General features: G+C 37.3%; 1 protein-coding gene across 1 annotated transcript in view; it reads left to right on the top strand.

Annotated features, from left to right (window-relative positions):
- bckdhb (branched chain keto acid dehydrogenase E1, beta polypeptide) overlaps window positions 1-24090 on the top strand; it is an 82979-nt gene that overhangs the window by 4468 nt on the left and 54421 nt on the right. Inside the window, exons 3-6 of the mRNA XM_002936208.5 lie at window positions 4481-4549; window positions 15405-15538; window positions 16247-16402; window positions 17805-17913. Of these exons, the coding sequence (XP_002936254.3) occupies window positions 4481-4549; window positions 15405-15538; window positions 16247-16402; window positions 17805-17913 (468 nt within the window). The remainder of the gene's footprint in view (window positions 1-4480; window positions 4550-15404; window positions 15539-16246; window positions 16403-17804; window positions 17914-24090) is intronic.

The raw sequence follows: 24090 nt of genomic DNA, 5'->3' as shown, positions 1-24090 counted from the left end.
AACTAGATTGTAAGTTTAGTTGGAGCACCAGTCAGTCCAAAGGAAAGAGTTCCATAGGGCAAGGCCATTCCAATTTTAGAAATCTTCAGGGAGTTAATACTAGCTTGAACTGTGGTCCTATTACTTTAAGGCTAGTATTGCCTACGGTGAGCTACCTTCAGCAATCCTACAGTGAAGCACAATGCTGATCTTTCTAGCTAATTCTGTCTAACTTACACTCCTAAAGTGTCTGTGAAAGATCATCCTTCAGCTGTTTAAGCACCTTTTTAAGGGGGTTCTCTTTTTAGGGTACAATCTTTACTTGGGCCTTGTTGTTCCTGGTTCCCCAGCAGACATTCACCATGGTCAGATATACAGGCCAAAAAGGAAGAGACCTGGGTTCCCAGTTACTTCACTGTATATTTAAAGACACGTAAACCCCTCATAAAAAATTTAATCAGTGAATAGTCTCTTTGAAATCTTCACCTGCCACTCCAGTTGTTAAACATGCAATAGCAAGGCAACCCCTAAATCACTTCGGATTGCATCTCCTCTAACTCACTTTGCCCAATCCCTTAGGAATATACTTTTGGCACTTGGCTAACTGAACATGCTCAGTTCTTCTCAGGTTACCAAACACACCCTCTAGTCTAGCAGCCAATGAAGAAATGTTACTACTGGTTTCTACAGGAACTCTGCTCTAGCTATACATCCTGCTGGAGAAACATGTTATTTTCGTCCTAATCGCCTGTCCTGAACTCAGTTTAACCATTACAGTGCTCAATCCAAGCAGCACTTTTTATCAAAGTAAGTTGTGCCTGTGTAAGCCTGCATTCTTGATTGCATGAACTTTACAGCGCATATGCGCTGTTGGCAGATGTAAAAGTCACTGACAATGTCAGAGGGAAAATGGCTGCCTGGTGAAATCTGTAGTTTGTTTTAGGAAAATGTGATGGTGCTGGCAAACAGAGTGGGATATATGCAATACAATTGATGCTGTGTGGGTGGGGGAGATGTGCCCCAACTTATATACATGGTAGGAAAATGTAGGATTTACATGTCCTTTAAAGTTTAAAAGGAAATGGTCAAATCTTCCTTGTCCGATAGGAGAATAGCTATTTCTCCTAGATAACTAAGGAAAGGGACTAGGACTTAGAAATAATAGGAAAATAGTTTAGTAGGGGATGGGCCAAGCCATAGAAGATTTACACTTATGTGTCCCTACATGTACACGTGTCTATTTTAGGTCTCTAAGAAGCAGATATATGCAAGTACTTTGTGTGCCAAAAGTATTGTTGCTGAACTGTAATTTTAGATGCTGTGACTAGAAAAGGATTTCATGAATTGGTGGCACTGATTCTTTACTATGAACTGAAGGTTTATAGAACAGAAAAATTTATTACCCTGACTCCCTTTTTAACTGTTGTCCCTACATTAAGATGAATTCTAGAAAAATAGTCTATTTCTTCCCTCGTATACTCCAGGGAAAAGAAAGTAGTAAACTACCTTTGGGCCCATAGAGAATACTCCAACTGGGCATAGGTTACTGACTAGGTACTTTGACAGGGAAAATTAACTGCAGGCACAACTGTTGACCTCAATTTTGATGTTTTGTATGGAGCTATAATGTTAGCCTAGTAGGGATTAACCCACACCATAATAAGAATGCACTGCTTACGACAGTGTATTGGGTGCTGTCCAAGAAATGAAAGATAATTTACTGAGGCCAATGTTATTGACATATAATTTTCCCCTTTCTTGCCCTTTTAAACATTTTTGCAACAGTAACAGACAAGAAGTTGTGGCTCTTAATAACTTTGTATGGAAGACATTAGTGTGTGTGTGTATGTGATCTATATATGACAAAAAAAGGGTGCCTATCACCTAAAACAGTGCTGTCCAACATCTCTGGTACTGGGGCAAAAAAATTTCTGGCCTATGTGGTAGAGGGCCAATAATGGAAGCCAGTTTTGACCACTCCCCTTTTTCAAACTGCACCCACTTCAAACCACAACCATGTTATCAAAAGAGCCATACCCACATTAATGGTGGTAGCACAGTGCAGTGGTGCTCACTGTAGGGATATCACCATTTATTCATATATGAGAGAATTATATTATGTCTAATTAAGACATACCATTAAATCCATATGCTGCCTCTTCCCCTGTGGATAGCATAGCAACCCCCAGCATATAATTACACACCTTAGGGACCATATAATTACTATTGCCAAATGCTAATTAACTCCCAGAACAAACCCCTGCCAGGTTTACCTCCCACAGGCAGCATAGGGCAGGCAGAGCATGGCACACACAGGCAGTGTAGAGCAGGTGGAGTATGGTGTGCTATACTCTCTTTTCCCTATGCAGCCTGTGTGTGCCATACTCAGCCTGCCCTATGCTGCCTGTGTGTGCCATACACACAGGCAGCATAGGGCAGGCAGTGCTCCTACAGTCTGTCTTAGGTGTGAACAATGTGGGGGCTTACAGTCTGAGCCTGAGGTGTGAACAATGCAGGGACTGAAAGGTGTGGAAAGTACAGGGGATTATATGTTTAAACAATACAGGGGTTTACAGCCTGTATTTGATGTGGGAACAATGCAGAGGGCCAGTTAATCTCAGTACTGAAACCATTCAAAGCTTAAACAAAAGTGAGCAGTCACAGCAGTGAGACAGGTTGGGGGGGCACACAGAGGGGGGCCGTGGACCAGATGTGGTCTGCAGCCCACCAGTTGGACAGCACTGACCTAAAACATTGTCCCTCAACAGATGTGCAGGCTGCAGGCTAACATAGTGCACACTCCCAATGGTGTATCCACTGATCCTCACATGCATTCCCATATGGTTCAGGGTGCTATTGTTTCTCCCATTTGGAGTGCAGGCTTTGTTAGTCAACACCTTTGGTGGGTGAAACAAATTTTTAATAACAGATTAAGCCTGTGTGTCATGTTGTAATGCAAGTTTTAGGATTAGTTTTACCTCATACTCTCTATTATACAAGCAGATTTCATTGTATTAAAAGGTATTTTTCTAACTCATTTCTTGGTCCCCAGCCACCCCCCCCCATCATGAAAATGACATAACAGACTTATGCCCAAACACTGGATAGTTATTATGTGGCATTCTAGCACTTTATTGGTCCAATGTATATTCACAGTTTTAGGAAACAATGGCCGAAGCTTAACTAAAGCTGTAGACTTAAAGTGATTCTGTCACGCAAAACATTGTATTGTTTTGTTTTTTTATTTTACAAAACAGCAGTTAATATTATTCCTCTTGCATTGATATGCATTTTTCAAAAGAGCAAGAACATATTATGTTTATATTAATATACATTTTTTGAAATGTGACATGGGGTTAGCCATATTCTTAGTTTTCCAGGTACCCTCAGGCATATGACTTTAGTCACTCTTTACTGCTGCACTGCAAGTTGAATTCATATAACCCCACCTTCCCTTTTCCCCCCATCAGCCAATGAGCAGAACAGTGGAAAAGTAGCAGGATAACCGCTCCCTGACACTTATATAGCTGAAAAAATGCTCCCTTTTCCCACCAAATGGTAGATATAACAACACTCAGTAGTGAAAATCCAAGTCGGCTCACCCATTTCATGACTTAGTTACACTGACTAGGAGAAACAATGGCTTATCTGAAAGCAGTTCTATGGTGTAGTACTGGTTCCTTCTGAAAGCTCAGGATGGGGCACAATGCCTGCAATAGCTACACATTAAACATTACAGCTAAATATATATTTTTTTTATTTAAGAATAAAATTTACTGTATTTGTAATGTGCAAAGTGTAATTTAGTAATAAAAATGACACCACAAAAATCATGACAGAATCTCTTTAATCCTTTCAACTCAGTTTTTTTTTTTGAAATTTATTAAAATGGGGTTTTAATAATGGGGTAGTGATTTAACTACCCCCTCCCCAGAGTTATTTGTTTGCCCCGTGTAAAGGTTAGGGTTGAGAGTAACTGCCCCCTCTCTATTTATTCTTACATACTCCTTGTTGGTGTGGTAAGGGTTAAATTTAGATGCACCATAACTGTTTAATGATGGAATGTAATAAAAGCCGGTAATAGGAAAAAATTTCACAAATAAAATTAAAAATGTGCATTTTACAATGTAATATGCTTTATCAGACTGTTATTGCATTATTGAATTTTAATTGCACATTGCACACTTTTAACACCTGCTTTAAGGTGGGGGTAAACTTTTGGAGCAAACATAGCAACTTTTTTTATGAACAAGTTTTATTACTCTCACTTTCCACTGGTGCAAACTATAAAATTAGCAGTTTTTCTTCCACTGACAAAAGGGTCGCTAAACAGTTTATGGGTTTGCAAAAGCTACTGTATATTAAATTTGTGCAAATACATACATTTTTGCATTGCTAATATTTTTTCTGTTACCAATTATTACATTTCCCCATATCTGTTCTATATCTATAAGAATGACATTTGAATAAATGCTTGAAAAATATTTGCTTATTTTTCTAGTGATATTTGGTGAGGATGTTGCTTTTGGAGGTGTATTTCGATGTACAGTTGGACTTCGAGATAAATACGGTAAGAATCAAGCATTTATTTCATGTGCCTGTGTTGAAATTATTTTGTCTAGACATATGAGAAAAATGTTTAAAATTGCATATAATTACATTTTCAGCTCTAATTAACAGGGTCTCTTTAGCTCTTGTATTAGTATGTGAGCTGTAAGTTTGATGTATATACCATTGTGTTGTAGAATGTTGCAGAATAGGTTGCGGCTTTATGAATGCATAATTATAGTAAAGTGATTTTACATAGAACTAACTGTAATAGCCTGTTGCAGACTGCCTTATTTGCTTGGAAGCCAGTTTAATGTTAGCTATACTAATGAATACTTTAGTGATCTTTCTGTTAGTCTATGAAAGCACCTACAACAAATAACTTTATTTAGGAATGCATTCAAACAACATGTAGTAAGTTTTTAGTTTTACGTAAAATATAAAATTGAAAGTTATGCTTGTTTACCTCAAAGGTGAGTTAAGCCCCAAACACATCCCTGAGCACTTCTGCAATTGTATTTTCAGACTGTTGATAGCAGGCTCTGTTCAGATTAACTAAATGCATAAAGATAGATGGTTGAGGTCTTCTGATACTAGCAGTCTAAAACTAATACAGGTATAGGATCCCTTATCCAGAAACCCATTATCCAGAAAGCTCCGAATTACGGAAAGCCCATCTCCCATAGAATCCATTTTAATCAAATAAGTTAGAATTTTAAAAGTGATTTCCTTTTTCTCTGTAATAATAAAACAGTGCTTTGTACTTGATCCCAACTATGATATAATTAATCCTTATTGGAGGCAAAACAATCCTATTGGGTTTAATTATTGTTTTATTGATTCTTTAGTAGACTTTTAGGGTATGGAGATCCAAATTACGGAAAGATCCCTTATCCGGAATACCCTTGGTCCCGAGCATTCTGGATAACGGGTCTTATACCTGTACTGTCAATATCCCAGAGATCAATACAAAAAGAATGAATGAATAAAAAATAAAAAGTGCAAAAGTGCTCAGTTAATGTTTGGGTATAGATCCCCTTTTTCTTAAGTATTCAACAGCAGCATATGCATATCAAAATTAAAAAGATATATTATTAAATCTTATTAGCTTCCAAAAATGTATTTTTTATGGAATTTTACAGTTATACCAGTATACAGACATGCATGAGCTCATTCAGCAAGCAACAACTTTGTATTATGCCAGTCCCAATACCTAATTTTGAGCTGATTTTGCCTTTTTCTTGTACCACTAATGATAGGGAATCCTCCAGTTATTATATTACTTGAATGCTTTCTTGTTCCGTTTTCTTATCCAGTCTGGTGTCCACATAATTTCATAGTTACAGCTGGAAACATGGCCCACAATTCAAGGCTTGAAAGTACCAAGGATATTTGATTAACTGCAGGTTTAGATTAATTGAAAGTTAGACTTTTTTTTTTTTTTTTTTTGTATCTGTTTTGCTTTAAGGGCAACTATTTTGAAATTTAATATAAGCTTAAAGGAGAAGAAAAATTAAAATCAATGGGGGGTGCCCTGTGATTAAAATCGCAGCAGCTCGGGGTACATGCAGGTGAGCGATCCTCTTCCTTCTGTCTTCGCTGCAATCCCGGGACCCAGACATATGCGCAGTAAAAAGCTGACTTTTTTTCTAGTGTGGCTGTGCATTCTACTGCGCATGCGCATTAGACGGAAGAGGATCACTCGCCTGCATGTGCCACAGGCTGGTGCTCCTGTTGGCAAAAAACTGCACCAGCAGGTACTAAACACTCTTTTCAATATGAGTTCAGTGAATAGTACTAGTGCAATACTTTCTCCCTTATGCTTTAATCACATCTATGCTTTTTGTTATTCTTTAGCTATACATAGCAAACAGGGACACTGAATTTACTCCATATTTGATCCTCGTGAGGTAGTTAATAAGAATCAGCGCAGAGATAAACAGAAATCCATTCTGTAGAGGAGTTATCTATACACTGGTAATTTATTTATCTGCCTTGTGGAGACTAAACAGGAGCAACTTCAATTTCCTTGTTTAGGTTTTTAAAATTACATCATTCTTTTGGGTACTTTTCAGTATTCAAAATTTAAATACAACGATTTACCACCATCCAGTCTTTACAGTAAAGTTTATTTTGCTTAACAAACACAATAGAAAAAAAATTGGATTTATTTCTTAGGGTGACAGGTTCCCTTGGTTTATGCAGTACAGGTATGAGATCCGTCATCCGAAAACGCATTATCCAGAAAGCCCAAAGTTTCAAGAAGGCTGTCCCTTATAGACTTAATTTTTATCAAATACATTACTGAAAGGCCCCTTATCCATCAAACCAGATTACAGGTCCCATACCTAAAGGCTGCAGTTGTGTGTAATCTGTTTTAACTCTACTGTAAATAATTAAAGTTTTATATATATATATATATATATATATATATATATATATATATATATATATATAAATATGTATATATTTACACACACACACACACACACACACACACACTTCTGACATATTCTGCAATACTAAAGATATAATACATCCAAAGTTATATAGTAAAACGACTGTGCAAAGTTTGGGGACCCTGGTTTTAATAGTGTCTGAATGGCAGCAATTTAAATTTCCCCACTGAAAGTCAAGTGACATCTGACTGGTGGCTCCGCCCACTTTTTCTAACGTGGAACTGCAGTTACCCAGTGACTGACTGCAACATTTAGGGACCCTGGGATTAATAGTTACAGAACGGCAGCAGTTTAAATTTAAACCAATAAAAGTCAATAGATAAATTTTGATTGGTGGTTTGTGGGTGTGCCCACTTTTTCTAACCTTGAGTTGAAGTCACCCAGTGACAAACAGTGGGCACCCTGGCATAAATAGTGTTAGAATGACAGCATTCTAAATTTAAACCAATAAAATTCAATGGATGGAATCTGATTGGCTGGTAGTGGCCCAACCCACTTTTCCTATTTTTGAACTGCAGTCCTCCAGTGACCAACTGTGCAAAGTTTTGGGATTTAGGCATAGAAATTGTGAGACTGACAGCATTTTACACTTCACCATTAAAAGTAAATAGGTGAAATGTGATTGGCTGTTGGTGTCTCCTCCCACTTTTTTCTAACTTTGAATGGCAACTACCCAGTGAGTAACTCTGGAAAGTTTAAGTATCTGGAATTAATACTTAAATAATGGCATCAGTTAAATAAACCAATGAAATTTAATGGGTGGAAATGGGTTGGCTGTTGGTGGCTCCGCCCACTTGTTCTAACCCTGAATATGTAGTCAGCCAGTGACTGACTGTGCAAAGTTTGGGAACCCTAACATAAATAGTGTGAGAAAGGCAGTATTTTAAATTTCAACCAAAAAAATTCAATAGGTGAAGTCTGATTGGCTGTTGGTGGCTCCACCCACTTTTTAAAACCAAAAAATGCAGTCCCCTAGTGGCCCTGGTGTTAATACTGTGAGAATGGCATCAGGTTGAATTTCCCCATTGAAAACCAATAGTTAAAATCTGATTGGCTGCTAGTGGCTCCACCCACTTTTTCTAACTCTGAACCGCAGTTACCTGGTGATTAGCTCTGCAAAGTTTGGAGACCTTAGTATTAATATTTAAAGGATGGCAGCAGTTTAAATTTAAACATATGAAGTCTATAAGTGAAATATCATTGGTTGTTGTTGACCCCACTCATTTTTCTAAACTTGGAACATAGTCACCCAGTGACAAACTGTGCAAAGTTTGGGGACCCTGACATTAAACGTGAGAATGGCAGCAGTTAAAATTTCCCCACTGAAAACAATGAAAGATATGTGACCAATAAAATTCAATAGGTGAAATCTGATTGGCTGTTGGTGGCTCCACCCACTTTTTCAAAACTAACTGCAGTCCCTTAGTGACCAACTGTGAAAAGTTTGGGGGCCCTGGTGTTAATTCTGTGAGAAAAGCAGCAGGTTGAATTTCCCCATTGAAAGTCAATTGGTAAAATCTGATTGGCTGTTGGTGGCCCCACCCACTTAAAAAAATACAAAAGAACTTAAATGCGTAGTCACCCAGTGACTGACTATGCAAAGTTTGGGAACCCTGGCAACAAACAATAAAAATCAATAGGTAAACCCTGATTGGCTGTTGGTGGCCCCGCCCATTTTTCAAAACTAAAACTGCAGTCCCCTAGTGACCAACTGTAAGAAGTTTGGGGACCCTGGGGTTAATACTGTGAGAATGGCAGCAGGTTGAATTTCCCCATTAAAAGTCAATAGGTAAACCCTGATTGGCTGTTGGTGGCCCGCCCATTTTTAAAAACTAAAACTGCAGTCCCCTAGTGACCAACTGTGAAAAGTTTGGGGGCCCTGGTGTTAATTCTGTGAGAATAGCAGCAGGTTGAATTTCCCCATTGAAAGTCAATAGGTAAACCCTGATTGGCTGTTGGTGGCCACACCCACTTTTTCTTACCTGGTGCCTAACTCTGCAAATTTTGGGGACCCCAGCGTTATTACTGTGAGAATGGCAGCAGGTTGGATTTCCACCAAGTCAATAGGTAAAATCTGATTGGCTGTTCACAGCTCCGCCCACTTTTGGGCATCCAACAATCATCATATTTTCATTGAGGCTGACCCCATGACTATGTGATTCAAGTTTGGGGAGCGTAACCTCAAAGCTGTAAGATTGGCAGCAGTTTCAATTTCCCTATTAAAGTCAATGGGTAAAATTTGATTGGCTGTTGTTGGCACCTCCGACTTTGGGGTCATCCAACAAATGTCACTGTTTCATTCGGGGTGACCCCATGATTATGTGATTCAAGTTTGTGGGGTGTAGCTTCAAAGCTGTAAGTGTGGCAGCAGTTTAAAAATCTTCCCTGTCAAAGTCAATGGAAAAATTGGGGTGTTCGGAGCGGCGCCACAAAAAAACGGGGGGCGCAACCGCTTAGAAAAGCACAAGCAACCTGCTCCACTATAGGGCAAAGATGTGTGGGGAGTTTGGGTATTGTACCCCTAAAACTGTAGGAGGAGTAGTGTTTAGAAAATGGGGGGCGCTAAGAAGAAGAAGAAGAAGCGGAAGAATAAGCCAAAGTCGAAGAACAGTATGTTGGGGTTTTCAACCCAACATAATATACGCTCTGTATCTAAATAGAGATATCTTAAAATGGTAGGTGCAATTAGGTAACATATCTTTAATACATCTGTTTCATTGTATGATGTTATGCTGCAAGTCCCAAAATAAAATGCATCTTTCTTCAAGATATAAAGTTATTTTTTCCCTCAAGATTTTCCTCAAGTATGTTGTGTTATTGGCATGCAAATTGTGTTGAAATGTTTTTGTGCTAGTTAAAGGCTTTTTAGTTTATGTATGAGAAATATTTACAAGCACATTTAGATTCTAATGTAAAAAATGTTTTGGATTCTGCATTTAATGTTATAAGTTCAGTACATCACCAGGTGGCAGTCAAACCCAAAATATTGCCTTAAACAAGGAAAAACTGTATGTTAATAGATCTGTTAGGATCTTGAATGTTTACAGGGTAACCCTTTTGAAATAAAAAATAACAAAAGTGGTATAAAGGTGAAACCTTTACTGGCTAATTAAGATAATCATAGCAAGCTTTCAGAACATTTTAGTTCCTTTTTCAAGCTGATTACAATGAAGCTGTGGTGCTCTCTGTTATATATACAACATTCAGCTCATAGATCAAATAACCAGAAAAAAGGACTATCTGTGTGGAAGGTGTTAACAAAGTCATATTTGTACTCCCATACCTTCTGTAATTCTGGCCAAAGCCTGAGAAAGAGAAATACACACCACCGCTTTACCATAACAAATAAAAAAACTGGACACACCAGTAGGAAACCATTTTAACAGCCCTCACCACTCCATAAACAATTTAAGAATCTTGGTCCTTAAGGGAAACTTTAAAACAGAGAATGAAAGGAAGGTTTGGGAGTACAAATTAATGAAAACTTTCAACTCTCTGGAGAAGGGAATGAACCTGGGCCTTGGATTTATGGCAAATTATATAGATGAAGAACTGCCTGCACCCAGCCAGAAATAAAAACATCTGTAGAGACAGTGGGCCAGTTAATCACATGGAATTCTGTTTGTCCCTTGCCCCCCCCCCTGTTTTACATTGCACTTGATCCCAAGTAAACTGCATGAACCCATATTGGTGGCAAAACAATACTATTGGGTTTATTTTTGGCAGGCTTATGGTATGGTCATCCAAATTATGGAAGGATGCGGGAAAACCCCATGTCCCAAGCTGCTAAAGCTCTTCCATAAATGTCCAGAAGCCATTCTCCCCTTACATCTGTCATATATAAATATAATAATAATAAATATATAGAAATTTTAAAGAAAAAATAATTGTTCTCTATTTTTCTGGAGAAGACTCATCCTTTAAAAAAAAGTCCAATTCGGATATTTTTTATATATATATTTTTTATAGAAATGTCTAAAACTGGGGTCTTAACCACCCAAAATGTTTTGTGCTTACACCCTGTTCATAAAAGCCCATATAGTTACATAGGGTTTAAAAAAAACGAGAGTCCATCAAGTTCAACCCTTCCAAGTAAACCCAGCACACACAAACCTATACTTACCATGAACCAGTAGCGGTTGCCTTACTAGATCACAAATACTATGGGGCTGATTCATCAAAGTACGAGTTCGGATTAGAGCTTCTGATTACATATGATAAATTCTCCTACAGGAAAATGCTTACGAAGAAATTGTATTAGTCACGATAATAGCGTATTGGCGATATTTTTTTGTATTTGGAAGTGATCGTACTGTGGTATATATAAATAAATGAGCCCCTAAGTGTTTGTTACAGGTATTCCCTATGTTCTGTGTTAATACATTCTCTATATATATATCCAATGAATAGACAGAGTTGTCTTTTACTGTCACTGTTTTTCCTGTTACAATTAGAGCTGCATTATTTGTGTATGCGTGTGTGTTAGTACACTGTACCCTTATAGTCAGGATGATAAAAACCCTACAAATCTTCTTTAGTATATAAACTTTTTATTCTGGAATCTATTTTCTCTGTGGGTTAGGAGGCCCCAGCAATCGCAGTTGCTAGAGCTGAGACAATTTATCAACATAAGCAGGTTAATTGAAATTGACAGCACTACCCAGTCTTCCTCTATTGATGACGCAGATTGTTTCATGTATCATGGCCTCGTGTATTCACCTGTAGTCAAGAGGCAGCTTGAAGAATGTGTGCATGCTGGATTTCAGCTGTTCTTTTGACGCAGGCATGAATGCCATATACTGTAGAAGCTTAAATCTTGTTTAGCATGTTAATTAAACAGCATCAATGTCCTAGGAGCTTTTGATCTTTCTTTTTGTGCCTGTTAAATTGTACTAAGATGGAGAAATGTGCCACTAAATGTGGACTTTATTTTAGTAACCTATTAAGTATTATTATTATTATATAAGTTTGTCACTCAGGCTATGTATTGTTCTGTCAGAATTCCATATAAAACTGCTCGCTTTCTCGCTGCAGCCTCTATATCTTTTCTCTCCTATTCATGCATTGCAAGTATGAGCAATTAGCAATCAACTTAACTTCTGAGTATAAGGCTAATGCCAGATGAGGCGTAGGGCAGATACGCCGAAAATTCCGCCCTACGCCTCCTACATATGCCTGCACCCAAATGAATTGAATACGCTCTGGTGCAGGCACATGTAGCCGAAATACGCATAAAAGTGTGAGACTTTCTAACGTTTTATGCGTATTTCTGCTACATGTGCTTGCACCCGAGTGTATTCCATTCATTTGGGTGCAGGCACATGTAGGAGGCATAGGAGAAACAATAGGTCATCTGAAAGCATTTTATTTTAACCTCTGAATAAATGTCCCTTTTCTTAAACAGATACAGCAGTTAACAACTTTTTGTAATTTAAAATCTAGTCATTTTGGAAAACTCTGAACATCTGCTAACACAATCATACGTTTAAAAGCAACAATCTGAGCTGAAAGCAGGAAGTAGTGTTCTGGCCATTATGCTAGACATCTGCCCACTCCAGCCTTTATAGATTACATTTTTGGCTAACTAACTATATTGAAAATATTTTTTATTTTGTGCAGTCTATCTATTTTATCCAGTTTCATTTTTACGCAGAACTATTCCATTAATAATTGTCAGACAACAATTGTAAAAAAGAAATGTCCTGGTAATGCATTGTAGGTCACAAATATATTGTTGTGGGAACAATATAATCTATATTTAGTAGCTGTCCAAGTTAGAAAATGTCAAGCCTGCTTTTTCCACCACTGTTGGTAATATATCACTCTAGAAAAATATTGTAGAATCCACGGAGTTCCAGACAATTTGTTTAGGGACATGTTAAAATAAAACCATGAAACTTTTTAATTTTTTATTGTTCTTTTTAAAGCTTGTGTTGTGGCAGGCTCTTGTATGTATTTTTTATGTTGTTTTTTGTATGTCGATGTTTGTGTACTTTATTTCTTCATTGGCTTATATATGTCAACTCTTAAGCTGTTAAGGTCTCTTTCATTTTAGACAAGAGTAACACATTTCATACAGACTGTGGATCAGTTTGTACATCTATTAACTATTGTATAGATTTTTTTAGGTACAAGTATGGAATACATTATTCAGAATCCGTTATGCAGAAAGCTCCAAATTAGTGGATGACCATCTCCCATAGACTTCATTTTAATCAAATTTAGAAAAAAATTTGAAATCACGCATTATTTTTCTATGTGCTTAAACAGTACCTTGTATCCTTACAGATATGGGGCCTATTTCCCAGAATGCTTGGGACCTGGGGTTTTCTGGATGAGGGATCTTTCCTCCATACCTTTCAAATATACTAAATAACCACTTAAACAATTATTTTTAAAAATTAGATTTTTTTTTTTTTTTACTTATAATAGAGTCTATGGGAGATGGTGGGTTTCCAGTTAATGGATGGATCCTATAACCGTACTTGATCCTAACTAGGGTATAATTAATCCTAATTGGAGGCAAAACCATCCTGTTCAGTTTATTTTTCATAGATTTTAAAAGTATGCTTACCTGCAACACAATAGGTCCCGATCATTCTGCATAACCATTCCCATACCTGTGCCTGGTTATATATTCGAGGTAGATGTTTATTTGTAACCTCTAAGGAACCATGCCTTTTATGTGGGCACTGATGCATTTGGAAAGGCAAATCTCTCCAACAAATGGTATTTTTTAAACATATCCTTTCTGTTGATTAAACAGAACACAATTGCACCAATGTTAGTGCTTTATAACAACTTGTTCTTTATTTATTTTGTATTTTTGGATGATCATCATGTTCTTGGTGAAATATGAAAACATTGATATGGGATGACTATACAGTAGGGAACACAAAGACCTATTTTGATTAGTGCTATACTTCTAATGCGCTAAAACATTTAATTTCCTGTTGTCAGGAATCAGTAAAATGTTTGGAGAGACATTCTATTTGTTCTGTTTCAGTTATTCATAAGAACTCTATTTGGATGAAAATGTTCCATATTCAGCACATCCATTTTTTTCATTGAAGCCTATTTATTAAAAATTAAATTACACTTTCTGAATGAAATTTGTTGTCTAATATTGATCCGATATAATGCCATGTCATAGGCTGGGGTGGTCTAAAGAATGCGTTTCTGGTAAAATGATAGGGGAAAAATCATTAATTTTGTTTTAAATGTTTTTCATTTCACATACATAAACTATATATACAACCATTAATACTTACTGTAGATATCACAACAGCCTTGGATACTATGCTTGTTCAAGAACTCATCCAGGCCCCTCCTAAAGGCATTAACAGAATCTGCCATTACAACATCACTAGGAAGGGCATTCCACAACCTCACTGCCCTCACCGTGAAAAACCAACTACGCTGCTTCAAATGGAAGCTCCGTTCCTCTAAAGCAGGGGTCCCCAACCGCCAGGCCACGGATGGATGGCATGGCAGTGGGCCGCATCAGTTCCCACAACGCACACCTAAAGGAGCAATCAAGGCCGTCGCATGTATAACGCGCACCCACCCCCCGCCCCCAGAGCGTTGCATGTATAAGAAGTTCGTGCCGCACCGTGCCCCCCCCCCCTCTCCCCCCCGGTCCGTGGAAATTTTTTTTTGCCCCCACCGGGCCTTGGTGCTAAAAAGGTTGGGGAGCCCTGCTCTAAAGGGGTGGCCTCTGGTGTGTTGATCGCTTTTATGGGAAAAAAGAACACCCCCTATCTGCCTATAATCCCCCTCTAATGTACTTGTACAGAGTAATCATGTCCCCTCACAAGTGTCTCTTTTCCAGAGAAAACAACCCCAACCTCGCCAGTCTAACTAGCTTAAATCTTCCTTCTTTCTCCAGCTCATTAATATCCTTCTTAAGGACTGGAGCCCAAAATTGCCCTGCATAATCAAGGTGAGGCCTTACCAGGGACCTATAAAGAGGCAAAATTATGTTTTCATCCCTTGAGTCAATGCCCTTTATTATACAAGACAGCACTTTATTTGCCACAGAATGACACTGCCTGGAATATGGGTTATATGACCAAATGAACCCAGCAGCATGTCAAACATTGCCCTATTTAGCAACACACACTGATTGGCAAACTGATCTGCTAATTGGTAGGGTTAAGGACCTTGCATGCAACAGCTTACAATTTGTAGACATGGCATTACAAAACTTCACCTTTAAAGAGTTGTAGCCCAGCAGTATTTTATAAAATCGTTTTAGAGCTTGTATGAGTCAAGACCTATACAGACTGGTTTATACTAGTATTCCTGACATCTGTGTTTTTTTCTGCATTTTCTTTGTTTGTTTCCTTATGCCAGGACTAATTCAAGCTCCTTTTTAATTTGCACTTATAGATTGTAATTATTCCATTTGTTTTTCAGGTAAAGACAGAGTCTTCAATACACCCTTGTGTGAACAAGGAATTGTTGGATTTGGAATTGGAGTTGCAGTTGCTGGTGCCACCTCTATTGCTGAAATCCAGTTTGCGGACTACATTTTTCCAGCATTTGATCAGGTTTGTGAATTTCAGATTTTTCATTTCATTATTTTGACTTTTTAGTGGTATGCATTCAGCTATTCATTTTTGGAAAATGCTTTTGTTTTTAGCATACCATATTTTTAAGTGAAGAATTGCCATTTTTTTCACTTATGTATATCCTTTTTTTTTCTTTTTGTACTGTGGGTGAATAAAAATACTGTGACAGCATGGTAGCCAGTTTCTTAGCTGAAAAATGAAAATTGTGTTGTTTGCACATCTATGCATATTGTTTTATATTAGATAGGGAAAGCTGGATAGTCCAATATATGTCAGTCCTTGACTATGTGCTTAGCAAAAGAACCATGTTTAGCAAAAAAAACTGTCCTCCATAGACAAAAGTCCCATAAAGTCCCTTAAATACTTGTTGAGAAAAATCAGTTAAAAACAGACACTGCGGCCACTTGTGTGGATATTTTTATTCCCGTGCGAGTAAAATTGCAGCCACTTTAGGACATCTTTGCTTCAACTGAAGTTTCTCAATAATATATATAACATATAGAGTGATTGTGAACAACAATAGAATGATTGTGAACAACTGTTCTTTATAGAACATCAGATACTGTTACCAATCCAAACAGTAGATTGAATATATCTTCTCACTATTCTTGTTGTTGATTAAAATATAGATTCTTGTTTTATTGTAAGGGTTTCTTTGTTCAGGTCTAACATGTGTTTTTGTTTCAGATTGTAAATGAAGCTGCTAAATATAGATATCGTTCTGGAGACCTGTTTAATTGTGGCAGTCTGACAATTAGAGCACCATGGGGCTGTGTTGGTCATGGTGCACTTTACCATTCCCAAAGTCCTGAGGCCTTTTTTGCTCACGCTCCTGGAATTAAGGTATCCAAATAACCATTTGTTCAATTAACTGTTTATAGTTAATATTTCAAAAATGACATACTGTCATACTGTGGTAGTATTCAGTGTGTTTTTGCAACACAGCTGCAGTTCTCAAGATTCAGGCAAAGAGGGGTCCAATGTTTTCTCTAATTCCTTTTTGGCTATGTGCGCAATTTTGCTCACATTTTAAGCTTGTTTGCACATTTTTTAAAACTGCATGCTCAAATCAGAATAAATACAAAATTGTGTGTTTTCATACAAAATTCTTTGTACGCACCACAATTTGTTGTGTGCGCTGGCCTAAAAATTTGTGTGCAAGTGTATAGCTTAGAGGGAACATTGGAGGGATCCATGTACTATATCTGTCTGTAGCCTTCTAGCTGCTCATAACAATGTTTTTGAAACCCCATATTTATTGAAACTATCAAGGTAGCAATTGTTGGAATATGGTGTATGGAATCTGAATCTGGGAGAGTCATATTTTGCTTTGCCAAATTTTAGTATGCTCATTTCAAATATGACTCAATAAATTAGAAAGAAGCATAATTTTTGCCTGTTACAAAACTTATTGTAATTGTGAAAATTGTATACAAATATATATTCAGTATTGCAAATAAAAGCAAAATAGTGAATTTGTTGTGAACTTGTTAATCATTAGTAAAAATATTATTAATAAAAAACATGGCATGCTATTGCACTCTCAAACATTGGTGCTAAATAACACAAGTTGTCCATAGATATTGGATAATTACTTTCATATTCTAACTGGTAGTGGACTGATCAATACTAGCTTTTTCTTTTACTTCAGTCACAGCCATTGGATTCAATCTGTATATCCATGCTTGTATTAATTTAAGCAGCTGTTTTGATTGGTATTTATATCTGTACAGGGCTATACATTTTTAATTATTGTGTTGTTTATTTATATTAAGCTGGCTTTAATCATTATTTCACAATAAACTGTAATTTTAATGAAATTGTGTTACCCTTAATCTGAATGATATTTAATCAGAGTATACTTTCCCATATAGTTTTAAACTTTTTAATTATATCCCTAGTTTAAAGTATATTCTTTCCCTTTTCAGATTACAGTAATCCTGTACTGCAAAACTAAGCTTCTTTTACTACAGTGTGCACTTTATTGGAATGTAGGTGTGTTAAGTGTAAATTTTGGTACCAAAGCGAGGAAGTTGCCTGTCTATTTTTTGTGAGCTTTCTGATTACTTTATAAGCAGTTTGTCCCAAATATTAATAATGAATAATGCTTGTTTAAGTGGGTTTTGGAATTTAATGAATTTTATTAAAAAAAGAGGTTAATGGGCTAGTTTAACTTCCTTCAAGGTTTTAGAGTAACATGATCATATCGGAGTAGATGAAAGAGAGATTGTTCTCTGTTTTGCAGGTGGTCATTCCAAGGAGTCCAATCCAGGCCAAAGGCTTGTTGCTGTCATGTATAGAGGATAAAAACCCATGTATTTTCTTTGAACCAAAGATCCTGTATAGAGCAGCAGGTAATGTAACGCAATGCTTCTGTGTGCATTCATGTCTGTATTCGCATTTTGGCATGACATGACAAATGGTTTGGCTAAACCTTTTTTGCAGTGCATGACTGCCCATGTGAGAGCAAAAGTTTTCAGTTAAAGCAACAATTGTATGCTTTGGCCATAAGGCCTTGCTTTTGGCTTTTGCTTATTTCTTACATTCTTTTGGCTCTCTGCACAGATTTAGTCACTTTAAATGTTGACCATATGCTGGCCATTCAGCCTGTCTTTGCTTTACAGTTCTGAGTTTAGCCATTGGTGTGCAAAGCTGCTAAGCAGAAAGAGCTGGTTTTTGTGTGGTAATTCAATCGGTTTTCTTCACTGAAAGCGGATAACAATCTTCTGAACTGTATGAGATAGTACTGGTAACTCATGTGCTTGATTCTGTGTGCCAGACATCTATTGCTGACAATGCATTTGAGAAAGCTCTGATGTTTATGATGGCAGAAACCCAGATGGCTGGTCTAGACGATTTTAGGCAAAAATGCATGTTATTGGTGTAGTCTGTAAATATTTCAGTACATCTGAAATGTGTTATCTGGAAACTGATTTTTTTTTATAGAAGTAGATTACTTTATAATCACTTTTTAGTGTGGTGTCGACAGTACTAAGATAGTTTGTAATCTGTCTTAATTTTTTGTCAGTTTTGAACAGTTTTTTTACTGCAGCCCATGGAATTGAAACTGTTATGTAATTCCTAGGGTTTACTTTATCTACAATAAGGCAGCAGTTTGGAAAGTATATGGAACATAAAAACAATAATAAAACTACACTGTAAATGGAAGCCTCTGTCATCCTGTCTTTTGGTTTCTGGTGCCAGTATCCCCAACTACGATACTGCATTTTTAGTCGCAGGTTAGAAAAAGGCAGTGTTGGAAGCCTAATGTAATTGAAAAACTATACAAGATAAAAATGGAGAATTGGTGTCTGCCAACTATTTCATGTTCAGAACATCCCCCAACTTGTTATTTTTAGGGCTTTATCCTACAAATTTCAGTCCAAGTGTTAGTTTTAGATCATTGTTTTTAAACATGCAATCAATATTCGTAAGTTCATCAGAAGAAGACTAAAATCTGAATGTGTATGCCCAGCTCAAGATTTAGCATTTCTTAACCTTTTCATTTCTGCCAAATTTTTGCATGAAATTCCATGAGGGATGAAACTAGTGAGGGATCTAGGCAAGCTGGGCCTCACAGTTAGGCTTTCCCCTAAAAGCTCTAATCAGCCAGCTAGCAAGAACTTACATAGCTGGGAGCTTAACTTGTAAACCTTTGTGGTGAAAGAGCTAGATAGGGAAAGGGGGAGCTAAAGTACTGGCTCAATTTAAGAGTCAATAATGTCTGTCACTTGCGTTTCCTTAACAACACTAAATTAATTGAAAATCACACCTATCACCTAACAAATATTTCTTGGGTGTAGGCTGGCAAGCAGTGGTGCTGGAATAGCGGGAGGGCTGAAGGAGCCGAAAATGGTGTACTATAATGTATTGCTAAAGGGATGCTGGAAAAAGAATGATGAGAAGAAAGCATGTCTGCTCTGGTCTGTGGCCCTAAGGCAATTATCCCCCCTAGGAAGCACTGATTCTCCCCTTATGCTCATTGTCTAGGAACAAGGGAAAAAGGAAGGAGTTTGAAAGATGCTGCTCTGCTCTCTGGACAAATAGGGGCTGATTCACTAAAGGCCGATAAGTGTTATTGCATGCTTTTTTGCGTTAAAATAGACGCGAAAATGAACGCACGATTGGCTAAAGTATTATCGCATGCTTTAAGTCGCATATCGCATGCGTTAAATTTCGCGCTACCGCATTGCGTTAATTTGCGCGTGGAAATAATACTAACGAATGATTCACAAACACATATCAGCGCTAAATATTGCGTTAGTCTGTGCGAAAATTAACACCTACTTGGGGCAGGCAGTAATTATAGAAAAGTACAGTTCATGAGCTTTTGGCAACACAATATGGACTTTAATAATGTAGGCTCCTAGCGTAATGTCTGCGATTTTTCGTACTTTTCGTGACAATTTCGTACTTTGCGACAGAATTATGGCGAAAAAATCATATTGTTGCGCCAAGTACAAAAGATTTGGATTCATTCAAGCTTTGGTATTGTGACTTTCCTTTGCCCAGGTTGGAGCTGCAGAGTGTCATTTATTCCTATGGGAGGCATCTAAAATCATATATAGTAGAATCAAAGTCGGAATCCAGGATCCAGCCGTTTACGATCGTTAAATACGAACATGGTTTTCGGATCGCAAATAAGAACTTATCGCGACTAAACCGCTCATCACGAGTTAAATAACGCAAACCACATCGCGTCTAAATTAACGCAATTATCTTAAAGTGAATCGTGCGTTGTCGTAAAAAATAAGAAGCGATAAAAATTTTAACGCATGCTATAAATAGCACTCTAAATATCGACTTTTAGTGAACGGCCCCATAGTGTCTTATGACGTGGCACGTCAGTCCTTTTATCTAAAGATCGTAGATTGTAACCTAAAAAGTTAAAACAACAAATTATTTTAAAGTATTTAGATTTTCATCTTGCAGTGTGGATACGTACATTATATTTTGGATATAATCTAGCGTATTACAGCATATATTTGTTCCTTTCAAAGGAACAAAAATTGGTAAGTATAGTAATGCTACCTCGGTGTGGAAATTTTTTTTTTTAGTGTTTAAGACTTTTGAATTGAAGTAAAAGGAGCAGATGGCGGTTACAGTATGACAGCTCCACTTTTTATAGGCATATATATGTGACAACCTCGGAAGCAATTAGAGGAGCCGGAGGGAGAGAGAATGAAGGTTTCAAGTATCAATATGTTTCGCAGTTTAGGAAAACAATAAAATAATGACTTTTCAGTTGCTTTCCATTATTTTTGATTTGCTAACAATTCTCCTGATTAGCAAATATGCATCATTAACCAACTATTTTTGTCCAGGAGACTCAAAAATAAAGCATTGTTTTGTAATTATTTTGAAATAAAACTCTTCCCTAAAAGTGAAACGCAGTAATCTCCAAACTGTAGGTTTTTTTTCTTTTTTAGATAAAATGAATTTGCAGTTTGACTAGCAATTACAGTGTGATGCATATTAGAGATTACATTTCTTTAGTACGTTTGAATGTTAGATTACATTTATTTTCTTACATTTTGATCGTACGTTTGAATGTTCGTTTTGGATCGTTGCATTTAGACAGAAATTGTAGGAGCCCTAAAAATAAAAAATCAGAGGGTGTTCTGAACATAAAATAATTGGCAGACAACAATCATACGAAGGTGAAGTTCCAGAAATGCATTGTAGGTCACCCAAGGATATAGTCAGATAGACAATACATGCATAGATTTTATAGTTATCTGACCAAAATTTTCTGTCCTATCCAATCGACTAATTGACTGATCGCTGTGGTACGAAAATTATCAGGACGATAATTCGGACCCCACACGGTCCGAAAATCATAACAAACATGGTTTAGTACGATTGTATCTGTGCGTGTATGACCAGCATTAATTGTTAGCTGCTGTTAGGTTCTTGCCTGCTTGACTGCTCCATCTCTCTGGTGCATGGCGCCTAGAACTCGCAAGTGGGGGATGGTTTCTTGACTTGACACCATCATGCTGGACTTTTGCTTTTAAAAATGGGTGTTCGATGGGAAATCTCTTCCCTGCCACAAGCAGAGGAGGGTTAAACCTTGGAACTGTTGCTTTGGTCTTGGCAATCTCTCTCCTATGAATTCCCAATAAATGCATATATGCAGGGAGGTGCCAGCCTATAATAAATATGACCAGCTGGCTACTGGGGGGAAACCATTTTTTGTATGGTAGGTACCATACCACAATACAGCTTAATAAATCTTTTCTGGAAATATGCTGCCACTTTTCCTTAAATAGCTGGACTATATGCCTCCCCCTAATTCTAAGGGCTTTTACAGATGGGTTTTTTTTTTTAATGCGTTTACAAACAAATGTTGAGCACATAATGGAATCCATTAACTGATGCATTAGGTATGCTGAAACCTGCACGTCTGATACATGTCAAACATACAGAAATCCCCTATGTATAATAGCCCTAATCCTGATTGGAACATCTCTGTTTCTTTTTGTTCTATCTGTTTAGTTGAGTATACTTCGGCAGTATTGCATATATTTTTTATCTTATGTTTTTTGTCTTTTTATTGAATTTAGAAAAAAATAAATAATTACACATCTGCCAAGATTTTGTGCATTTTAAGAATGTTTTCCCTGAAATGTTTATGCACTGGTAGCTACTAGTTTCATAAATGTGGTAAGCTCTTTGTTGCAAGGTTTAGGTGATTGTGATTGCTGTGGCTAAATGGTGAGGTTTACCAGGTTTCTGAAGACCAACGGCTGCTTTATTACTGAAAGAAATGGTTGAAACAGTGATTGTTATTTGCAATTCAGTTTTATTAAGGTCAGCCATATTCTTGCTATAACATTGTTACGGGGTGTTTCTTGAAGTGAACAGGCCTCCACTTCATTAAGTTGCAGCGGCTGACCCATAATGGATTATCTTCATTATTAAAGAATATTTGCTTATCGGAGCATGTGATTCTGCATGCTTCATGGTTACCAAAGACTGTTACGGGCTGGGATGAGCAAAGCATGAATGCCTCTAAGTAAGGGGATACATGTTTAATAGTTAGACATGTATATCAGTTGCAAAGTGAGAGCAACTTTCACAAATTGCAATTCTCACAAATTGTGAGATTAAAAGCACAACCTGGAGGAAACAAATGTGATTATGGAAGACTCTGCCTTCATGTTTCTGGTTTACGTTTTTTATGCACTGCCTGGTCTAGAAATTTGAACTGTGTGGTGGATGACTGTATACTTAACACAAAACTGCAAGACTCCTCTCTCTCTCTCCTCCTCTGACCATATTAAAGGAAAAGTAACACTAAAAATTTTTAAGTGAAAAAGCTATTCTACCCTGCACCAATAACTGCCCTATCCTGCAAACGCCTTAGTATTTTGAATGCTTTAAAAGAAAATACCTGTTAAAACTTGGCTTCCTGTTAACTGAACTAAGTGAAACAGCGAAGGAAGGAGCAGCAATCACTATGCGACGATCGATTGATCGAGTCTAGCCTTCCTTCTGTATAGGAAGGAGTCAGGCTAGACTCGATCAATCATTCGTCGCATAGTTGATGCCTGCTCCTTCCTTCGCCATATCTCCTTAGTTCAATTGACAGGAAGCCAAGTTTTAACAGGTATTTTCTTTTAAAGCATTCAAAATACTAAGGGGTTTGCAGGATAGGGCAGTTATTGGTGCAGGGTCGAATAGCCTTTTCACTTAAAAAATGTGTTATTAGTGTTACTTTTCCTTTAACACCACTTTCAAAACCTGTCTCTTTTTCTTGCGCAGGATTGCCAAAATTCAATCCTTTCTTTCAACTGTAGCAGCTAGGATGCTCATGCATGCTCTTGTCCTTTCCCAACTAGACTGTTGTAACCTGCTACTAACTGGATTTCCTAACTCCCATCTCTTTCCCCTACAGTCTTAAATACTGCTGCCAGAATTCTGCTCCTCTCATCGAGGAGAGTTCAGGCCCTTCCATGTTCGTTATCATGGTTTCCCATAAAAACAAGAATAATTTACAAGCTCCATCTTTTAACCTTTAAAGCCCTTATTACCCCATCTAAAAGCTTTCCTATCACCAATCTCAAGCTAACTGGCCTGTAGTTTTTTCGGCTGAGAAAAAAAAACATTTTTAAATAATGCCCCCAAATTAGCAAATCATCACTTACAAGGCACCAGGCAAGACCTCAAAGTATCCTGGATAGTAAGTAAATAAAAGATATTGGCCAATCACAGAGCTAAGTTCTTTTATTACACTGGCATGAATTCAGTCCATTATTGTTTGTGTTTTGTTTTGTTTATGCCAAGGAACAGAAATGTTAATCTATTTTGCACCCCCCAATATTACTGCAGTACATGAGTTTTAACCCCACAATTGAAAAGGCCTAAAATACACCCCTTAAATCACCTCAGATACAGTCAGTATTGGGCAAAACTGCCTTTGAGAACCTGGCCATGACTGTATTTTACAGTCAATATATTTTTTTTTGCTTGTATGGATTGGTATATAGAAATTAACCTTGTAATACATTTATTAAGTTTTAGTCATA

Source organism: Xenopus tropicalis, chromosome 5 (assembly GCF_000004195.4).
Source record: "Xenopus tropicalis strain Nigerian chromosome 5, UCB_Xtro_10.0, whole genome shotgun sequence".
NCBI classification, from domain to species: Eukaryota; Metazoa; Chordata; class Amphibia; order Anura; family Pipidae; genus Xenopus; species Xenopus tropicalis.
This window is presented reverse-complemented; position numbering and strand designations above follow the sequence as displayed.